Source organism: Nylanderia fulva, unplaced genomic scaffold, assembly GCF_048542155.1.
Source record: "Nylanderia fulva isolate GAGA-0341 unplaced genomic scaffold, ASM4854215v1 Scaffold8, whole genome shotgun sequence".
NCBI lineage: Eukaryota > Metazoa > Arthropoda > Insecta > Hymenoptera > Formicidae > Nylanderia > Nylanderia fulva.
The window spans coordinates 3,779,162-3,798,158 of record NW_028190916.1 but is presented as its reverse complement, the minus strand read 5'-3'; the positions used below and the strand labels follow the sequence as shown (position 1 = coordinate 3,798,158).

The window sequence follows — 18,997 nt, the reverse complement described above, 5'->3', positions numbered from 1 at the left end:
TATAAAATTTCTGCAAAGTTGTCATCAAGATATACATTTAATGCGAGTATATTACTTTTATTTTTCCGCTGTTTCGATTTTTCTGCTGTTATATTTTACACTTTGATACCTTCTCACTTGCATTAGCTGACAAAGGCAAAAAGAAATAAGAAATATGGCTTGTAAAAGTATGCTTAAACGTGCATTGAAATTTATGTATTCACTGCAGTATTTAATCAGATGCGTCATATATTTTATACAAAATATTCAGATTGTTACAATAATATGTTTCAATAAAAATAAAATCTCGACGGCAATCGGAGCCTGTGCGGATGACATGCACAAAATTAATAAATTAAAATGAGATCTCAAGTCAAACTCATTTATTAAATTCTAAACGTTTCGACCCACTTCGGGTCTTCTTCAGTAGCTGCAAAATACAAAGAAACAAAAAAAAAATAAAAGATAATCGGTACAATCAGAAAATTATAAAACTCGTATACATTACAATCCGCAAATAAATTAAATATCATTCTCCTCCCTATTCGAACCGTCCGGCCGTCGGAGTGTCTCCCTAACGGTGACCATCGTCAGGAAGGAAGCAGAGCAGTGACTCCCTTACCAACACTAATCAACATAGTATAAATTAAACGTGTAAGATCCCCAAGAATTATAAATTAAAAACCGGGAAGAACACTCACCCCGACAGCAAAAACAGAGAGAACACGATGCTACACGTGACACATCACTCTAACGACTGTGCGGTATTCTACCTCGACACAGTCGATACATATATACGCAAAAAAAAACAAATATAAAAATAAAATATGAAAATAAAAATAAAAACTAATACTTATAATATTGATTTATTTCATAAGCCGACGTATTCAGGTAGATATTTAAATTTTGAGTCGCAGCATCCTCTCTGCCATAAAAAAGGCACCATTATCAGCCTCATAGATAGTTTTTTGGCTATCTCATCCGAAATTCCATAAAGATAATTTTGAGTCTATGATTGGAGTTCTTTTGTCTAATAATTATCCTCTCAAATTGATATTTCAAACATTACAAGCGCGGTTAAAAAAGTTGTTCTTCCGGTACAATAATAAGTTGCATAACAATAGAACAAATATATGCAATGACAAGATTCCAACGCAGAAAAAAGTTTCGTACTTTAATATTCCGTATATTAATAATGTATCAAAGAGAATCGAGGACATTACACGTGATTTGGATGTCATTCCATCCTATACAGCAATTAACAGTCTCCGTAAATTCATTAAAGTACACAAGGATAAGTTACCAAGGGAACTCCATAACAATGTAGTTTATAAAATTGATTGTATGGATTGTGATGCGTCGTATGTGGGGCAGACGGGTAGATTGTTGAAAACTAGGATGAAAGAACATCGCAGCAACATAAAAAGAAACGCGTCACAATTATCAGTCATATCGGAACATAGATTATTGAACCATGAATTTAATTGGGAGGATGTAAAAATCTTGGATGAGGAGCCTTTTTTAGGTAAACGTTTGATATCCGAAATGATCCACATAAAGCGTCAGAAGAATAGTTTAAATTTACATAGCGACACCGACAAATTAAACGAGAATTTTGATCTGTTAATTGAAAAATTTACCAAAATCTAGCTTTGTGATTATACATAACCGGATTTTTTCGTTAGACCTTTGACATGAGTGCCGATAAGTATTAGTTGTTTTTATTTTTATTTTCATATTTTATTTTTATATTTGTTTTTTTTTGCGTATATATGTATCGACTGTGTCGAGGTAGAATACCGCACAGTCGTTAGAGTGATGTGTCACGTGTAGCATCGTGTTCTCTCTGTTTTTGCTGTCGGGGTGAGTGTTCTTCCCGGTTTTTAATTTATAATTCTTGGGGATCTTACACGTTTAATTTATACTATGTTGATTAGTGTTGGTAAGGGAGTCACTGCTCTGCTTCCTTCCTGACGATGGTCACCGTTAGGGAGACACTCCGACGGCCGGACGGTTCGAATAGGGAGGAGAATGATATTTAATTTATTTGCGGATTGTATGTATACGAGTTTTATAATTTTCTGATTGTACCGATTATCTTTTATTTTTTTTTTGTTTCTTTGTATTTTGCAGCTACTGAAGAAGACCCGAAGTGGGTCGAAACGTTTAGAATTTAATAAATGAGTTTGACTTGAGATCTCATTTTAATTTATTAATTTTGTGCATGTCATCCGCACAGGCTCCGATTGCCGTCGAGATTTTATTTTTATTGTAACACAATAATTTGAGCCGAGATTAACAGTTTGTTTTATAAATAATATGTTTCATCAATATCGATTTCTAGCGGATTTCGAACTGTTTGTCTAGTTTTCTTACACACTCTAAAATAATTATAAATTTTTTTACTTTAATTTAATTAAAAAGTAATTTAATGTATATATATTAGTTATACAACACTGAGAATATTTTGCAAAAATATTTTAATTAATATACGTCTCCATCATGGATTATATCGAGAAAAAAGTATTATATTAAAGTTACATCAAGAAAATGTATAACTTAAAAATTATAGAAAAACATTCAGAAGACTTACTCGTATCATTTTTTCTCAAAAATATAATAGAGTTAGAAATTTTAATAAAATTAATATGTAAGATATATTATTAAGATATAAAAAAACATTAAACAATACATTTTTATTATTTTATATATGTGATAATACAGCTTTAGATAAGAAGATGAAAAATTGTCCCAAAATTTTGTTAAATTCACATCTATAATTATTTTTATCCGTATAATAATAATAATTTATCAATAAGAAACTTCTTGATGTCTGAAAAACATTAGAAATATTAATTTGTAATATTTACAAATGACAAATCTGTAAAGAAATTAATTTTTATGACAAAAATTAAATTTTTCTTGCAATTGGTAACATATGATCGATAAATACAATTATTCACAGAAAATTTATTTTGGCGAAAGTAATATAAAAATGGAATAATTGCATAAACAATAAATCAACGTGCAAAAATGCGAATAATTCAAATAAATGGTGCAGAATTCTCGCAATCTGCATCATAGTATTATCCTGACCTATGTTAATATCGCAAAATTCTCTTTTCTCTGCCAAAGAGACATGGAAATTTCTTTCAACATAAACACGCAACGTACACACACATACAGATTCTCATTAATCACGCAATTGATTCTTTGCGGCTGGTTGACTGATGAAACAAACTCTTTGATATTGACTTTGGTAAGTTGAAAATAAAATTGAGCGAAATTTGAAACTACACATAATTGGAAAGATAATATTGGATTTGGTGGATGTAGCAATTGTATTGTACGCAATTCTGAAACCTCAATACAATAGATGCAGAAATTGATTGTGTTATCTCGCACAATATGCATTTATTTCGTTTTTTGAATATCAGTTATTCCACATACATTTGAATTCCACAATTCGATTCTATTAACACAATGAGATCTTTATGTTTAGACTTACGACTGGTCAAATTGATATTATGCGTTTCTGATTGATGCTTAGCTGCAGCTGATAGAACTTGCATATTATAGAAATGAGAATCAGTCGCGACGAATAAAATAGTTCGGAGACATCAGAAAATCATTATTTTATCGACAAGTATCAAAATCTTTCAGATTGTTCATACATCATGTTATATTTCAATTTTAAATACTAAATTATTTGTTCGCTAAGTTTTTTATCGTAATGATAAGTGAAAAAGTAATGCAAAAGTGCGAGCAATTTAATATTATAAATATCACAGTTTCTTAATATTCTGTTGTAATTAATTATTTAAGTTCGGTAATTCTTATTAAAAAATTCTTCCTAATCTCTTCCGCGTCATATTTTCTATACAATATCGCATTAACATAATCGACCAATGCAATACATAAATTTTTATTATTGTACATTATAATAAAATTCAGTATTTATTTTTCTATTTTTCCGAGGAATAAAACTTGAATAAAATGAGCATCCAGATATATATTAATATAACAATATTAATAACAATGAAAGAATATATAATCTATATGTTATCATGTTAAAAACATAAAGCCAAAGTTTCACATTTCTTAAAATAAAAAGAATATTTTATAAAATCTGCAATCAATAATTAAAATCTTGTATTTTTGTAGGATACAAAAATTAGTTTTGGAACATATGATTTAAATAAAATTATATTATTTGACCATCCGATTTACTTGTCAATCATCCACATTAAATGTAAGAATCTGTATAATATTGACCAAATATTAAAATTACGTGTCATTGTCGTATTTTTTCTTCGATTGCAGCAAATTATTTCACACACTTCCATACACTTCTAAATCTTTTTAAATATTTGTCGCACAAATTGTATGTTAAGTAACAGAAATTTATTTTTAATTGTTATAAGCAGAAAAACAGTGTCGCGTTATGTGTTGATTCGTTCTCTTTCCGGCACTTTATTCTCTATACCTCGATATTTCATACTGAAGAGCCGTGGACACGACTGCGCATTGGATGTACACTGTCGTTTCCACCACCGCACGAATCATTGCATATTTAAAATAGACAATTTGCGGTTGTATTTCCAACGAAGGTCGAGAGAGGGAGAAATGACTACCTATCTTCCCTTTTCGTGCAACAAACTTGTGAAAACCCACAATATATTTGCAATACGTGCACGCAACACGATGAAAATAATTAATGAGAAACTTCGATTATCACGTGCGTGCGTGTGATCAATTGCTAGTGACTGAAAACCAGTTCTGAAGAAGAACTCTCGCATAAAGAGACGCAGAATTTTTTCTCGCGCAAATATTCCGCGAAATACTGTCATCGAAAACGGATATAACTGAGCGAAGCGTGTTCTTTTTTTTATTTTCCCGAGAATTTTTATTCCGTTATATATACACATCGATGGACTCGCTTGAACGTGGAGAACGGGCAGAATTGAAAAAAAATGATTCGGAAGAGTACGCTTAATCGCACGCTGAAGTTTATGCTTACTTTGTGCGGTGTTTGGCCAGGCGTACCGTGCATAGTACTCTGCAGAATATGTTGGATCATTACGGTGATATTTATTTTATTCTGTCACTATCGTTACTTTCTCACGCATATACATTCCGCCAAACTGATGGACTTGATGGACTGTATGTCTAGTTTCTTCGCGTATGCCAAAGTGATTATTAAATTCTTAGTGTTTTGGATCAATCAGCGGTAAGTAATGTGAAAAAACTCTGCAAAAAACAAATATGGATTAATGTAAAGTTAAACATTTTTTTTAGTTGTAAAATCATTTTTGTTCTTAAAAGTGGAAGACTATAAAACACTTCAAAAAATTTCTCTCTTACTCATTTGTTATAAAATCATGAGAAATAATTCTTACTTATACAATTTGATAGGCTTTGGAAAAAATACTTTTCTATAAAAGAATTTTGTCGAAGAGAGAATACAGTTATATAATATTCTCTATTATATGTTGACACATCTTAGCGTTCTTGTCAATAATTAATTTTATTTTCAATAAATAAGAATTTCCAAAAATTGGTTCATAATATCAAAAACTGACAAATTTTAAAGAAATAAATTTCCAAAATATGATAATTAAAATTGCAATGCATTCTGTGAACGATTAACTAATATATGATCACAGAAAATTCATCGAAATCTTGGCGATGATAAGGGAAGATTGGAATGATTGCGATAATGGCGATGTCATCAGTATACGTGAAACAGAACGCAAGGCAAAAATATCAGATCGTATCACAAACGCGATCGTCACACTTCATACGACGACAATTGTAGCGTATTGCATCGGTATTATTTTAGCCGATGTCGATGTCACTCAGGCGACAGAAATACCTCTACTTAACAAATTAGAAATACCTTTCAATATAAGCACGCAGCGCATGTACAGATTTGTATTAATCATAGAATTCGTATTTATGCTTTTTTACGGTTGGGCGGCTGGTATAACAAATTCTTTATTATTGACTTTGGTAAGTTGAATAGAGCGATCTATATATTTAAAGGTATTACACACACACATATATATATATATATATATATAATAAATATGTTGAGTTTAATATAACATATAATAAATTAATTTCGGATAAGTCAATTTTATTGGATGCGTTTTGAAACTGTGATAGATTCAAGAATTTAAATGGAGAATCTGATATGTGAAATTTGTTATTTATTTTAATGGTGCTATTATGCGCGCAATGTTTTGTTTTGCTGAATATCAATCGGTTGAATCATCAATTTCAACAGGATTTGTTTTCCAGATTTTACATACGGCTGGTCAAATCGACATTATACGTTCCTGGCTATTGCAGCTTGTACCCCGCAAAGAGGAGAACAAACGTATACCATATCACATTATTACGAGTAAAATTATTCGAAAGCATCAAAAAATTATCAGTTTTTCAGAGAATATCGAAAGTCTCTATTCATACATTGCGTTGCTTCAATTTATCTCAAATACAATAATGATTTGCTCTCTAGCCTTCGTTATCGTAACAGTGAGTTGAATATAAAATTATTAAAATCCTTCAAGTAATTATATATAAGTAATATAATATATTATGAAATATATATGAATTTACAGTTATTTTATTAAATTTTAAAAATTTAATATTTTTAATATAAAATTTTAATATTAAAAATTTAATATTTTTATGAATAAATATTCCGTTTACATATATATACTTTTTATTAACATGTCATACGTATAGAATGTCAAAAATAATCATATAATATTCGCAGGCAATCGGTAGTCCCAATGCGTTAGAACAAATACTAAAGTCCCTCTTATTTTACACCATAACGAATCTCGAGGCGTTTATATTCTGCTTCGCTGGAGAATATCTGAGCAGCAAGGTTATAAGATGATATAATAATAGATATTATAATAATAAAGAATTGAGAAAAAGAAGATTGTGCGCTTACTTTTTGAAAAAGAATATTATTAAAAATTATACTTATATTATAGATGCGTTATTAAGAAATATTAATAAATTATTTATAAATTTCAAACATTTTTTTGTTAATATCTTTGTAGAGCAAGGAAATTGGCGTTGCAGCATACAATTGTGCATGGTACGATCTGAAATCTAAAGACAGTCGTATTTTGTTATTTATCATATTAAGATCGCAGAAACAGTTAACGCTTACAGTGGGAAAAATGATGAATCTCTCCTTAGAAACCTTCACAAGCGTAAGAATTATGCATATATGTATTATGCTTTTATCTTAAAATTTAAAAAGTGCATGCTTATATTATAATTATAGGTATATTGATTTCTAATACAACAAGCAAAATTATTTCAGATTATGAATGCTTCGGGATCGTATCTGTCGGTATTGTTGACGATGCAATAAAAAATAATGTTAGATAAATGTTAATTTTTAAATAATAGTCAAAATCGAGAGTTATTTATATTATTGGTTAAAATAAAAAACACATTGTAATATAAAATATTTTTCCAAATACAGATGCAATAATTATAATTAAAAAAAATTTTTGAATTCAAAAATCTGAAATTTTTGTAAATTATATAGCGCTAAATATGTATGATAACAATAAATTTAAATAAGAAAAATTATATAATAAACAACAGACTTTATTTATGTGTGATTATTTCCAACTTTTACAAGCTTATTTTTTATACTTATAATTTTTTTGTTTTTTTATTATTTTTAATTTTTGTTTTGTTTTTTACTTTAATTTTGTTTTTTATTTTTTATTTATTTCTAATTGTTTTTTATTTTTTATTTTTTATTTTCTAATTTTTTTATTATTTTTTTTTTTATTTATTTTCTAATTTAAACATTAAAACTTTGTTGGCAGCAGTCGGGAGTTTTTTTTTTGTAAAAAATTTTATTATTTTCTAATTTTTTTATTTTCTAATTTATTTTTTATTTTCTAATTTTTTTTTCTAATTTATTTTTATTATTTATTTTCTAATTGTTTTTTATTTTTTATTTTTTTTTTAATTGTTTTTTATTTTTTATTTTTTATTTTCTAATTTTTTTATTATTTTTTTTTTTATTTATTTTCTAATTTATTGCTGTTCTTATGCTGTTTCTTCATTCTTTTGTCTCTCTGCTTCTTCATCCTACACATGTAAAAGTTTTTATTATGTAATTTATATATTACAATGTATATAATATAATAATAATAATAATAAAGACACATACACTCACCATGTGACTGCAATGTTCTATATTCTTTCCAAATATTTTTCTGCTACAATTTTTTTAATTAATATAATATAATATAAATAGAGAGATAAATAAAAAAAAATAGCTAGATAGATAGATTGATAGATAGAGAGAGACAGATGACAAAGACAGATGACAACAATATCTTATATCAAATACGTAAACTTGTACGCAATTATAATTATGGCTTCGACAAATATATTAACTTTCTTATGGTTATATAAGTTTATACATTATGTAATCACAAGTAAGTTTATATATTTGTATAGCCTTAATTATTATTACATATGTGAATAATCTTTTGTAGTAGATAATTGGCTATGTAAGTTAATATATTTGTCTGCATTGCCATAATTATTGGTGCGCTAATATCTTTGTATAACTATAAATATATTTGTATACATATTTTTAATTAATTATATAATTATTATATAATATACAAATAAGAGAAAAAATAACTATATACATTTATACAATTATATATGTGGATATTTATAGCAATGTGGCTACGTAGCAAATTTAATAGCAAATAAGTGGCTACGCAGACAAATATAAATTCATATAGCCATGTTATGACTACAACAGATTAATTATATTATTAATTATATTATATATTTTTATTAATTATTAATAACAAGACTTACTCGTTTTCTATTATTAATAATGTTTTCTTCTTCAGATATCTCCAAGCGAGTATCTTCTTCCTACATATAAATAAAGAAACAATAAATAAATAATAATTAACAATATCCTAAATAAAGAAAAAAACAATAAATATAAAAGAAGAAACTTACTCCTTTATTTATATCTTCTTGAGATATATCCATAATAATACACTTCACTTAATATTGTTGTTGACAATAACACGCAACAGGTGACAGCTAACCTATCCTATCAGTCCCGTCATTATTACTTCGAGATGTATATACCAATGTCACCAACATTCCCTATCCGGATACTACAACGAATCTCATTGGTGAATCATTTTTCCTCTTAGGTTCACACAGCAGCCAATGAGAGACCGTATTGACGAAATAATACTCATTTTTCACTTTTTATTAATAGAATAAATAACGATAATAATACGCTTTAAACCTTCCTTGATTAATAAGAAACTTATGTTCCAAAGTTGATATAAAACTATGCAGTAGTTATCGAGAATTAAGGTCACGACCGATCCGGGCTCGATGAAACGCATACTTCCTCTCTTTTCGCCAACCTACGGTTGGCAGCAGTCGGGAGAAAAAAAAGTTGTCACAAAATCTATTGTCTTTTAATTGAATCAGTACACATTAAAGTAAATAATTAACGTCATAATAATTTTTGAAATATATTCAAAGCATATATTTGTTTATATTTATAAATAATTCCCGTGAATAAAGAGACTATTCTTTGTTTTTGATACTTAAATTAAAACAAATTGTTAATTTTATTTGCAAGAATTAATTAAAATTAATTTACACATTTTATCTTTTCTTGCAATTATCTTTATATAGTAGAAAATTATTTTACACATATTTTAATGCATAAAATTTTATATTTGTTTATTTTTGTTCAACAATATAAGAATATTGAAATATATACAAGACTTGCTTTTAACTGTTCTAAATGGAATAACGTAAAATGTGATGTTAGCTGTTTATGTATTTTTCGCGCGTTCATTCTCTATATTACGAAAACTTTTCCAAACAATTACGGACATGGCTATATGTTGAATGCACATCACCCCACGAACCCCATTGCATATTTAAAGTAAATAATTCACAGTTGTATTTCCAGCGGTCGACAGAAGAAAAAATGACTACCTATCTTCCCTTTTCATGCAACTTGCGAAAAATCATTACGTACGTGCGCGATATGTACACGCAATATGAAAATAATTAATGAGAAATTTCGATTGGTTGGTTGCATCTTCTTAATAATATTTCAAAATCTTCCAAAGTTACGCAAAAAATATACAAGAAAAACAATGTATAATAAGAAGAACAAAATCAATGAAAAACGTATCAATGGACAATGCTGCTGTTGGTTCGTGTAACATTACGTTTTTTTTTTCTTTGATGAGATATCTGCGGAAGGACACGAGGGAAAAAAATCGAAGACATTTTCTTTGTGAGAAGAAACGTCTATTTCCCCTCTTGCACGTATCATTACGTATTTAAAGTACGCGCTTCACGACTATGAAGTCCAAGTCACCGAAGTATGTAAAAAATATCTCTCACATATACTTTTTTTTCTTAACTGCAAATAATTACAAGGAAACACGACGATATTGTATTACACAGGCCTGCACGCATATCAAAAATATTTAATGAGCAATTTTCATTGGTCGATTGCTCGAGGATGCATCTTGCAAAACGTCCCAGTCCTCGCTCAGATGTCCAATGATAAACATTGTGCTGTCATCGAAAATCTATCAGAGCTCTTCTGTTATCTCAAGAGTTCTGTTACACATTTATTAATGCTCTTGGAATACAAATGAGCGCAGAAAAAATATAAGACAATGACTCGTAAAAGTACAGTTAGTCAGATGATCATGTTTTCACTACCCTTGTGTGGTATCTGGCCAGGCAAATCGATCGTTTTAATTATCAGAATGTTTTGGATCTTTGCAGCTGTATTCATCGAATTCTGTCATTACTACTATTTCTTTACGCATTTAAGTTCCCAGTATTTTTTCAACTTGGTGGATTGCTTCTGCACATCTTTGGCGCATGGCAAAGTAATCATTAAACTTATTCTATTTTGGATAAATCAACAGTAAGTGAAACAAATAAGTGTTGTACTTGTTGTATATAATTTATATAAATTATTGAGAATAATTAAAAATAATTTCCTTTGCCATCGCTTACCTGTTTAACGGATTTAATTCTACTATAAAGTAATTATATAACCGCAAATCAAATCAAAATCATACTCAAAAAATTGGATATACTATCTCTCTTAGCAATTGTCTTTTTATTTGATTCATTACTGCTGCTTCGAAAAAAAGAAACGATAGAAAATTGCAGAAATATCCTTGATAAAATTTTGATCAAGAAAAATAGCGCCGATGCTATTTGTTATAAGTTAGAGATGACAGTTTTTAGAGAGACAATCTGCAATTTTTACTTCGGCAGCGTGATCAAGGAACGCAATCATCCACAGAAAACTTATGGAAATTATGGCATTAATCGCGGACGACTGGAAGGATTGCGCTAATAGTGATATCGGTGTGCATGTGACGATGGAAAAAGCAAAAATATCGGATCGTATCAGTAAAATAATAATTCTTCTTAACTCGTTAAGTGTTATTTCATATTGTTCCGAAATCATCCTCGCCGATGCCGATGTTACCAAAACAGCTGAATTGCCTTACATCAACAACATGAAATTTCCTTTCAACATTAACACACAAAACATGTACAGATTTGTATTAATCGCCGAATTCTTGCACATGTTTATGTCTAACTGGACATCTGGTCTTGTGAACGCCATGATTTTGATATTAGTAAGATGCAACTGTATGAACAATTATGGAAAAATCATAATAATAATAAAATTTTAATGGCAATAGAATAATAATAAAATAATAATCATAATAAAATAATAATAATAATAATAATTGAACTTTTAAATAATTAAATTTTAATATAATGTAGAATATATAATGTGAGATATATAAAAGAATATCCAAATTATATTTTAATACATGGAAGAAGCATAATTCAGAAAATTGTGACATCTCATCGAATCTTTGTACGCTATATAATTGCGCAGATATAAATCGCAAATTAATTTTTGCACATTATATTTAGAAGCTGAAGATATTTCTTTCGAAATAAATGCTCAAATATAAAACATTTATTAATTCTAATTTTTATATATGATTATAAAGAATCCTTCGTGGATAAAGATTACTCTAAATTAAAATTGTGAATTTTCATTTTAGGTCTTTCATGTAGGAGGACAAATCGAGATTTTGCAAAGCTGGTTATCGAAGCTTACAATCAGCGAGATTGGAAATAAAGAAGAATCAATTGTAACGGCAATAAATAAAATCATTCGAAAGCATCAAAAAATTATCAAATTTTCAGAAAATATCGAGGATCTGTATACATACATCTCTCTGATCTTATTTGCAGCGAATACACTATCAATTTGTATGTTAGGTTTTATCATTATAACCGTGAGTAAATTAATCATATATTACAGACAAAGAATCTATCATAAAATATAAATCTCTCATAAAAATTGTGTTCCAATCATTATTTATTATATAAAACAATATGCATATATTGTTATTATTACATCGTCATTATTATCTTCTTCATTATTTCAGGCAATTGACTCTCCTGATGCCGTCAACCTAATTATAAAATGTCTTTTATTTTTCACAACTACAAATCTGGAAGCGTTTATATATTGCTACGCTGGAGAATATTTAAGCAACAAGGTTTTTGTGAGATTAATTAGAAAATAAGCAATTAAAATTATATTAGATAATTTTTTGTGTTTTGTATATAAAATATAAGGTGAAGAAACATAATGTTAAAAATATATTTATTTTGCAGAGTAAAGCCATCGGATTGGCAACGTATAATTCTCCGTGGTACACCTTGAGACCTAAAGATAGTCGTGTATTATTATTTATAATATTGAGATCGCAAAAACAATTAACACTTACAGCTGGCACCATAATAGAGCTCTCCTTCGTATCTTTTACAAGCGTAAGATTTCATGTAAAATAATAATTTTTGTCGATGGTTTTACGGCTGAAATTTATTTTATATAAAAATTAAACTTATTTATTTGTCTTCAAATTAATTTTCAATGAAACATTTCATCTTTGCGCGTTTCTTGCTATTATTTCATCTATGAAAATATTAACTTCTAATGTAAATAATATAAATAATATTGTTATAGATTATGAATGCTTCAGGATCTTATTTGTCAATGTTGTTGGCGATGCAATGAACATCGTATTCACCTCAGCTTTTCATCAATAGTCATACGCATGTATAGGTGATATATAAATATGTGTTCACTAGTTAAGTCAGCACGTATGTAACATTGTGTTTATTTTTCCAAGTATATTTTTTTTTTGAAAAAAGAATAATTGGCAGAATAATGTACAAAATTATAACAAATTAAACTATGGTAATGTAAAACGATACATCTTAAATTCTACAATTTGTTATTTACGTTGTTTTCGAAATGACATTTATTTTTCTCTGTCGATTAACAATTTCTACAAAAGAAGCTAGTCACAATAGAGAAAAATTGAAGATTAGAACGTTCTCTGATGTGAAAAAAAATACAATTTCCTCCGCACGTATCATTACGTATTCAACATACACTTCACAAGTATATTATACGGGGTACATTATAAATATCCCAAGTAGATAAAAAATATCTTTCACATATTTTGTTTTTTTCCATATGCAAGAGAAACATGACGGTTGTATTAGAGGCTTGCACGCACATTAAAAATATTTCATGAGCAACTCCCATCGATTTTCCGAGGGTGCATCTTTCCGGGCCATCCAATTTTCACACAGAAATTCAATTATATACATTGTGCTATCATCGAAAAACATATATTCTAATGCAATTAAAACGAACGCAGAAAGAAATATAAAACTATGACTTGTAAAAGTACGATTAACCACGTAGTGTTTATGTCCTGGTGCGGTGTATAGTCACACACAGAAGTAGATAGAATAATTTAATTAACAGGTGGTTTTGAATCGTTACAATAGCAATCATCGGATTCTGTCATTACTTGTATACCTCAACGCACTAAAATTTTGAAAATTTTTTCAACTTAACGGACTGCTTGTGCAGCTTTCTGGCACACGCCAAACTCGTGTTTTGAATAAATTAGCAGTAAGTAAAATAAATAAATCGCGAATAATCGCTGAAACGACTGTATGTCAGGTGCACATCATGCCACGTATTATTGCATATTTAAAATAAACAATTTACGGTTGCATTTTCTGCGGTCAAAAGAAGAAAAAATGACCACCTATCTTCCCTCTTCATGCAACTTGCGAAAAGTCATTACGTACGTGCGCGATATGTACACGCAATAAAATTGTCTGTCTCGAAAAATATAGTTAATCAGAGTTTATTTATTTTTATATTTTTAAGCGCATTTTTATGTGGTACATTATAAATGCAACAATAAGTAAAAAATTATTCGACGAAGTACGCTTAAACTTACAGTGAAATTTATATTCCTTTATGACATCTAGTTAGAACACACCGTGTATTCTTCCCAAAAATCTAAATTAATTTATAATCGATTAACATAAAATTATTTGCAAAAAAATTGATCCAAATCCTAACGATAATGACTAAAAATTAGAACAATTATGTACTAATATAAACGCAAGACATTGAAGAAAGAGGAAATCTAATCGTCTCGATTATTTTTCACGATTTTTGCATGTTGTATCTTCTTGACCGATTCAATGTCATCGATTAAATGACCAAAAGTATCCTTCTGAGTACCAAATTAGAATTGCCCTTCCGCATAAACACGCAACGCAATATATAGATTAATATTGTAATCCCACAATTCTTGCATTTGAAACCTGTTAGGCTGGTACAACAAACGTTCTATTATTGATTTTGATAAGTTACGATAATAATACGCAAACAGATATACTCGTCAGGTTGCGCATGATTTGAATGATAATCGTGGGATTAGTCGGCGTAGCAACTAATCGTTGTATGCGGTTTGCAATCACTTTAATAGATATAAAAATTAAAACCAGATACTCATATTATCAGATTTCGATGCACTTTGATAATATTATTTCTCGATTGTTTTGTTTCTTTTTTCTTTAGCATTCGCGAATATTTAGTCGATTCCACGAAAAGACAATGCAATCTTCATTCTCAACCCTTACATGCAGCCGGTATCGATATTCTGTGATTATTGATGCATTTTGCGTTTTACGAGAACAAATCAATCATCATCACAATAACAAAAAATTATTCAAAAGCAGAAAAAAACCATCAATTTTTCGAAACATTTCAAATGTCTTTATACATATATCGTATGTCAAATATAGTGATGATTTGTTGCCTTTGCTTTTTTATTATAACAGTGAGTAATATTGTTGAGTATATCGAATTATTGTGATTGCGTTTAATTAATTGCAAAGCTAATAATTAAATGTTATCCTTTTTTAAATTTTTTTATTGCGTTTAAAAAAGAATTAAACGTTATTCAATTTATTTAAATATTGTATTCTGGTAAATTTAGTTACCTTTTATTACAGATATCATGCAATATGCTGTATAGTTTATATTAAATAAATCTTCGTACACCATTTCTGCACAATAGTGCAGGCAATCGACAGTCTTAATGCGGTAGCATAACTAATGAGATGAAATTCTTTTTATCTTATGCCATAACAAAAGTGTATTTTTAATTTTTAATTTCGTCGATAACACAGAAGTACACATTTCTCTTTGCACGTATCATTACGTATTTAACGTACGCGCTTCATCAATATTATGAAGTACAATGTAAGTGACCAAAGTAATAAAAAAATACCTCTTACATATTCTTTTTTTCCTTAGCTGCAAAAAATTACAAAGAAACACGACGATATTGTATTACACAAGCCTGCACGCATATCAAAAATATTTAATGAGCAACTTTTATCCGTCAATTTTCCGAGGGTGCATCTTTCAGAGCCAGTCAGTCTTTACACAGATATTAAATGATATACATTGTGCTGTCATCGAAAGACATATTGAGCGACAGAGTAGCTTCTTGCTATCTCAATTTGATTTTGTTACATATTTTCTAATGCACTTGAAGCGAACACAAAGAGAAATATAAGATTATGACTCGTAAAAGTACAATTAGCCCTGTAATTATGTTTATGCTACCTTGGTTCGGTGTGTGGCCAGGAAGATCAATTATTTTAATTAACAGACTGTTTTGGATAGTTACATTAGCATTCATCGGATTCTGTCATTACTTATATGTCTCGACGCATTTAAATTCCGAGAATTTTTTCAACTTGGTGGATTGCTTATGCAGCTTTCTGGCGCACGTCAAAGTATTGATTAAACTCGTTATGTTTTGGATAAATCAGCAGTAAGTAAAATAAATAAGTAATATTTAGCAGACAATTCGTATGAGATTATTAATTAGAAATAATTTTTTATCGCTTATTTATTTCTTGATAGATTTAATTACACTGTAAACCCATTATAAAAGCGTAAATTAAAATCAAATTTAGAAAAATTGAATGGACTATCTTTCTTTATAATGATACAATGGATTCATTTATTGCTGTTTTGTTTCGGGGGAAAAATGATAGAAAACTGTAAAAATATGCATGATGAAATTTGTACAAAAAAAAGCGGTATTTTTTATAAGTCAGGGATGGTACAGTTTTTGGAGAGATTATCTGTGATTTCTTCTGACATCATAATCAGAAAATGCAATTATTCACAGAAAATTTATGGAAACTTTGGCGTTAATCGTGAATGACTGGAAGGATTGCGCTAATAGTGATGTAAGTTTGCGCGTGATGATACGTAAAGCAAAGTTATCGGATCGTATCACTAACACAATACTTATTCTTCATGTGATAAGTATCATTGCATATGCCATGGGAGTCGTTCTCGAAGATGCAGATGCTACCGATCAAACGATTGAATTGCCTTACGTCAACAAGTTGCAACTTCCTTTCAACGTTAGCACTCAGCGCACATATAGACTTGTATTACTGACAGAAGTTGTGCACCTAATCTTCAGTAATTTGGCAGCCGGTTTTGCAAACGCCATGCTTTTGACATTGGTAAGTTGCAACTGTATAGGTAACTATACGAAAAACAACATATAATTGCAAAATTCATAATTTTTATAATGAATAATTAAATTGTTCTGTTTGGTATAATGTGGAATATTAATACATATAAATATAATATATATATATATATATATATATAATAAATATCTAAATTATATTGTAAAGAAATGTGGAAGAAATTTCATTAAGGAAAATAATGATACGTCTATATCGTCAAATTTGTACACAATATAATTCACGATATAAATTTTGCATATTATATTCGGAATACGAGAATTTTTTTCACTGCTCGAATATAGCATTTATCAAATTTAATTTCTTATGCGTTATTATAAAAATTTGTAGTGAATAATGATTTCTTGAAATTAAAATTGTGTATCGCCGTTTTCAGATTTTACATGTAGGAGGCCAAATGGAAATCCTAGAAAGTTGGTTTTCGCAGTTTATATTCAAAGAGATTGAAAATAAGAAAGAATCAATCACCGGGACAATCAAAATTATTCGAAAGCATCAAAAAATTATCCAATTTTCAGAAAACATCGAAATTATATATACGCACATCGCTCTGTTGGTATTTGCTTCAAATATGGCCATGATATGTTCGATAGGTTTTCTCATCGTAACCGTGAGTAAACTAACTAAATACTACAGGAAGAAAATTCTTCATCTCTCATAACAGTTAATTATGTTCCGATTTATTAATTAATATGCAAATAGTATATATTTTTTACATATATCTTGTTAATTATTTTATTAATTTAATTTAATCAATTATTTATTAGGCAATTGGCACTCCCGATGGTATGGAACAAATTATAAAATGTCTTTTATTTTTCTCAATTACAAATCTGGAAGCATTTATATTTTGCTATGCTGGAGAATATTTAAGCAATAAGGTTTTTGAAATAATAATTACGACAAAATGACAATTAAAATTATATGATATAATATATTTTCCATATAATCTTATATAAAAAAGTATAAAATAAAAATGTTAAAAATATAGCCATTACTTTTTGCAGAGCAAAGCTATCGGATTTGCAATGTATAATTGCTCGTGGTATAATTTGAAGCCTAAAGATAGTCGTATATTGTTATTTATCATATTAAGATCGCAGAAACAGTTGATACTCACAGCTGGCAAGATGATGGAGCTCTCTTTAGTATTCTTTGCAAGCGTAAGATTTCATGAAAATTCAATAATTTTTGTCGGCAGTTCTACAACTGATTTATTTATACGCAATTAATTGGAATTGTCATTATCAAGTTTTGACACACTTGATTTTTTAAGTCAATATTTTTATGCCCTTCTTTTACTAATAATCTGTAAATATATTTTATAAAATAACATTTCATAATACAAATAATTGTTATAGATCATGAATGCTTCGGGATCCTACTTATCCGTGATGTTGGCGATGCAATGATCATCATTTTTCACCTCAAGCATTTTCAATCAATAGTCGTGAAACACAGGATAATATGTGTTTACTAGTTACGTCAACACATATGTAACACTTCATGCTTATTTGTCTCTGGAATATATATTTTTGTTCTGAGAAATAAATATCATTCACAGAACAACATATAATGCTATAGCGCACAAAATTGTAATGTAAAATAGTACCTTCTCAAATCCCACAATTTCTTAAGAAAAAAAATTGTAATTTTTCTCAGATCGAATCACCAATGTAATAATGCATTACATAATAAGAGATTCGCAGTATTTCACAACTTGCTTTTTCGTTTTTTTTTCTTTAAACTTCATATTGTTTCCAAAGCTTACTGAGCGCGACTTGCAATCAAACATATATATCCGTCGTATTTTCTGCCTGACTCATTACATATTTAAAGACAGTAATTTGCGGAAATGAAGGAAAAGCGATGATCCCCTCGTCACGTATACACACATACACGCGTTTATTTCCCTTCTATTGATTAAAATTCTCAGAAC

General features: G+C 28.8%; 3 protein-coding genes and 3 long non-coding RNA genes across 6 annotated transcripts; 4 read left to right on the top strand and 2 right to left on the bottom strand.

Moving 5' to 3' along the window:
• Positions 1–81: 81 nt before the first annotated feature.
• On the bottom strand, positions 82–727 carry LOC146720010 (uncharacterized). Its single transcript, XR_014926251.1, has 3 exons — positions 681–727; positions 488–606; positions 82–409 (listed from the first exon to the last, which is right to left on the bottom strand). It is a non-coding gene; the product is annotated as an uncharacterized LOC146720010 (long non-coding RNA).
• A 1,068-nt stretch (positions 728–1,795) lies between these two features.
• On the top strand, positions 1,796–2,346 carry LOC146720009 (uncharacterized). The gene is made up of 3 exons (XR_014926250.1): positions 1,796–1,842; positions 1,917–2,035; positions 2,113–2,346. It is a non-coding gene; the product is annotated as an uncharacterized LOC146720009 (long non-coding RNA).
• Positions 2,347–4,889: 2,543 nt separating this feature from the next.
• On the top strand, positions 4,890–7,495 carry LOC114935161 (odorant receptor 4-like). Its single transcript, XM_029307898.2, has 6 exons — positions 4,890–5,209; positions 5,646–5,991; positions 6,283–6,519; positions 6,764–6,877; positions 7,059–7,214; positions 7,328–7,495. Exons 1-6 carry the CDS (start codon positions 4,953–4,955, stop codon positions 7,376–7,378), a joined length of 1,161 nt encoding a protein of 386 aa, XP_029163731.2. The 5' UTR covers positions 4,890–4,952; the 3' UTR covers positions 7,379–7,495.
• Positions 7,496–8,029: 534 nt separating this feature from the next.
• LOC146720008 (uncharacterized) lies at positions 8,030–9,460 on the bottom strand. The gene is made up of 4 exons (XR_014926249.1): positions 9,016–9,460; positions 8,866–8,925; positions 8,198–8,246; positions 8,030–8,115 (listed from the first exon to the last, which is right to left on the bottom strand). It is a non-coding gene; the product is annotated as an uncharacterized LOC146720008 (long non-coding RNA).
• A 1,153-nt stretch (positions 9,461–10,613) lies between these two features.
• Positions 10,614–13,229, top strand: LOC114935175 (odorant receptor 4-like). Its single transcript, XM_029307907.2, has 6 exons — positions 10,614–10,981; positions 11,369–11,711; positions 12,153–12,389; positions 12,543–12,656; positions 12,775–12,930; positions 13,127–13,229. The coding sequence occupies exons 1-6, from the start codon at positions 10,725–10,727 to the stop codon at positions 13,175–13,177; spliced, it is 1,158 nt and encodes a 385-aa protein (XP_029163740.2). The 5' UTR covers positions 10,614–10,724; the 3' UTR covers positions 13,178–13,229.
• Positions 13,230–15,823: 2,594 nt separating this feature from the next.
• LOC114930067 (odorant receptor 4-like) lies at positions 15,824–18,627 on the top strand. Its single transcript, XM_029301811.2, has 6 exons — positions 15,824–16,322; positions 16,686–17,031; positions 17,435–17,668; positions 17,826–17,939; positions 18,066–18,221; positions 18,420–18,627. The coding sequence occupies exons 1-6, from the start codon at positions 16,066–16,068 to the stop codon at positions 18,468–18,470; spliced, it is 1,158 nt and encodes a 385-aa protein (XP_029157644.2). The 5' UTR covers positions 15,824–16,065; the 3' UTR covers positions 18,471–18,627.
• The last annotated feature ends 370 nt before the right edge of the window (positions 18,628–18,997 follow it).

What these genes read in the sequence shown, in the direction of transcription:
- LOC114935175 (XM_029307907.2), top strand. Translation starts at nt 10,725, where the DNA reads ATGACTCGTAAAAGTACAGTTAGTCAGATGATCATGTTTTCACTACCC. An exon ending in TAGGTTTTATCATTATAACC is followed by an intron (nt 12,390 to 12,542) that starts GTGAGTAAATTA and finishes TCATTATTTCAG; the next exon opens with GCAATTGACTCTCCTGATGC. An exon ending in GAGAATATTTAAGCAACAAG is followed by an intron (nt 12,657 to 12,774) that starts GTTTTTGTGAGA and finishes TTTATTTTGCAG; the next exon opens with AGTAAAGCCATCGGATTGGC.
- LOC114935161 (XM_029307898.2), top strand. Translation starts at nt 4,953, where the DNA reads ATGATTCGGAAGAGTACGCTTAATCGCACGCTGAAGTTTATGCTTACT. An exon ending in ATTCTTTATTATTGACTTTG is followed by an intron (nt 5,992 to 6,282) that starts GTAAGTTGAATA and finishes TTTGTTTTCCAG; the next exon opens with ATTTTACATACGGCTGGTCA. An exon ending in CCTTAGAAACCTTCACAAGC is followed by an intron (nt 7,215 to 7,327) that starts GTAAGAATTATG and finishes AAATTATTTCAG; the next exon opens with ATTATGAATGCTTCGGGATC.
- LOC114930067 (XM_029301811.2), top strand. Translation starts at nt 16,066, where the DNA reads ATGACTCGTAAAAGTACAATTAGCCCTGTAATTATGTTTATGCTACCT. An exon ending in GAGAATATTTAAGCAATAAG is followed by an intron (nt 17,940 to 18,065) that starts GTTTTTGAAATA and finishes TACTTTTTGCAG; the next exon opens with AGCAAAGCTATCGGATTTGC. An exon ending in CTTTAGTATTCTTTGCAAGC is followed by an intron (nt 18,222 to 18,419) that starts GTAAGATTTCAT and finishes TAATTGTTATAG; the next exon opens with ATCATGAATGCTTCGGGATC.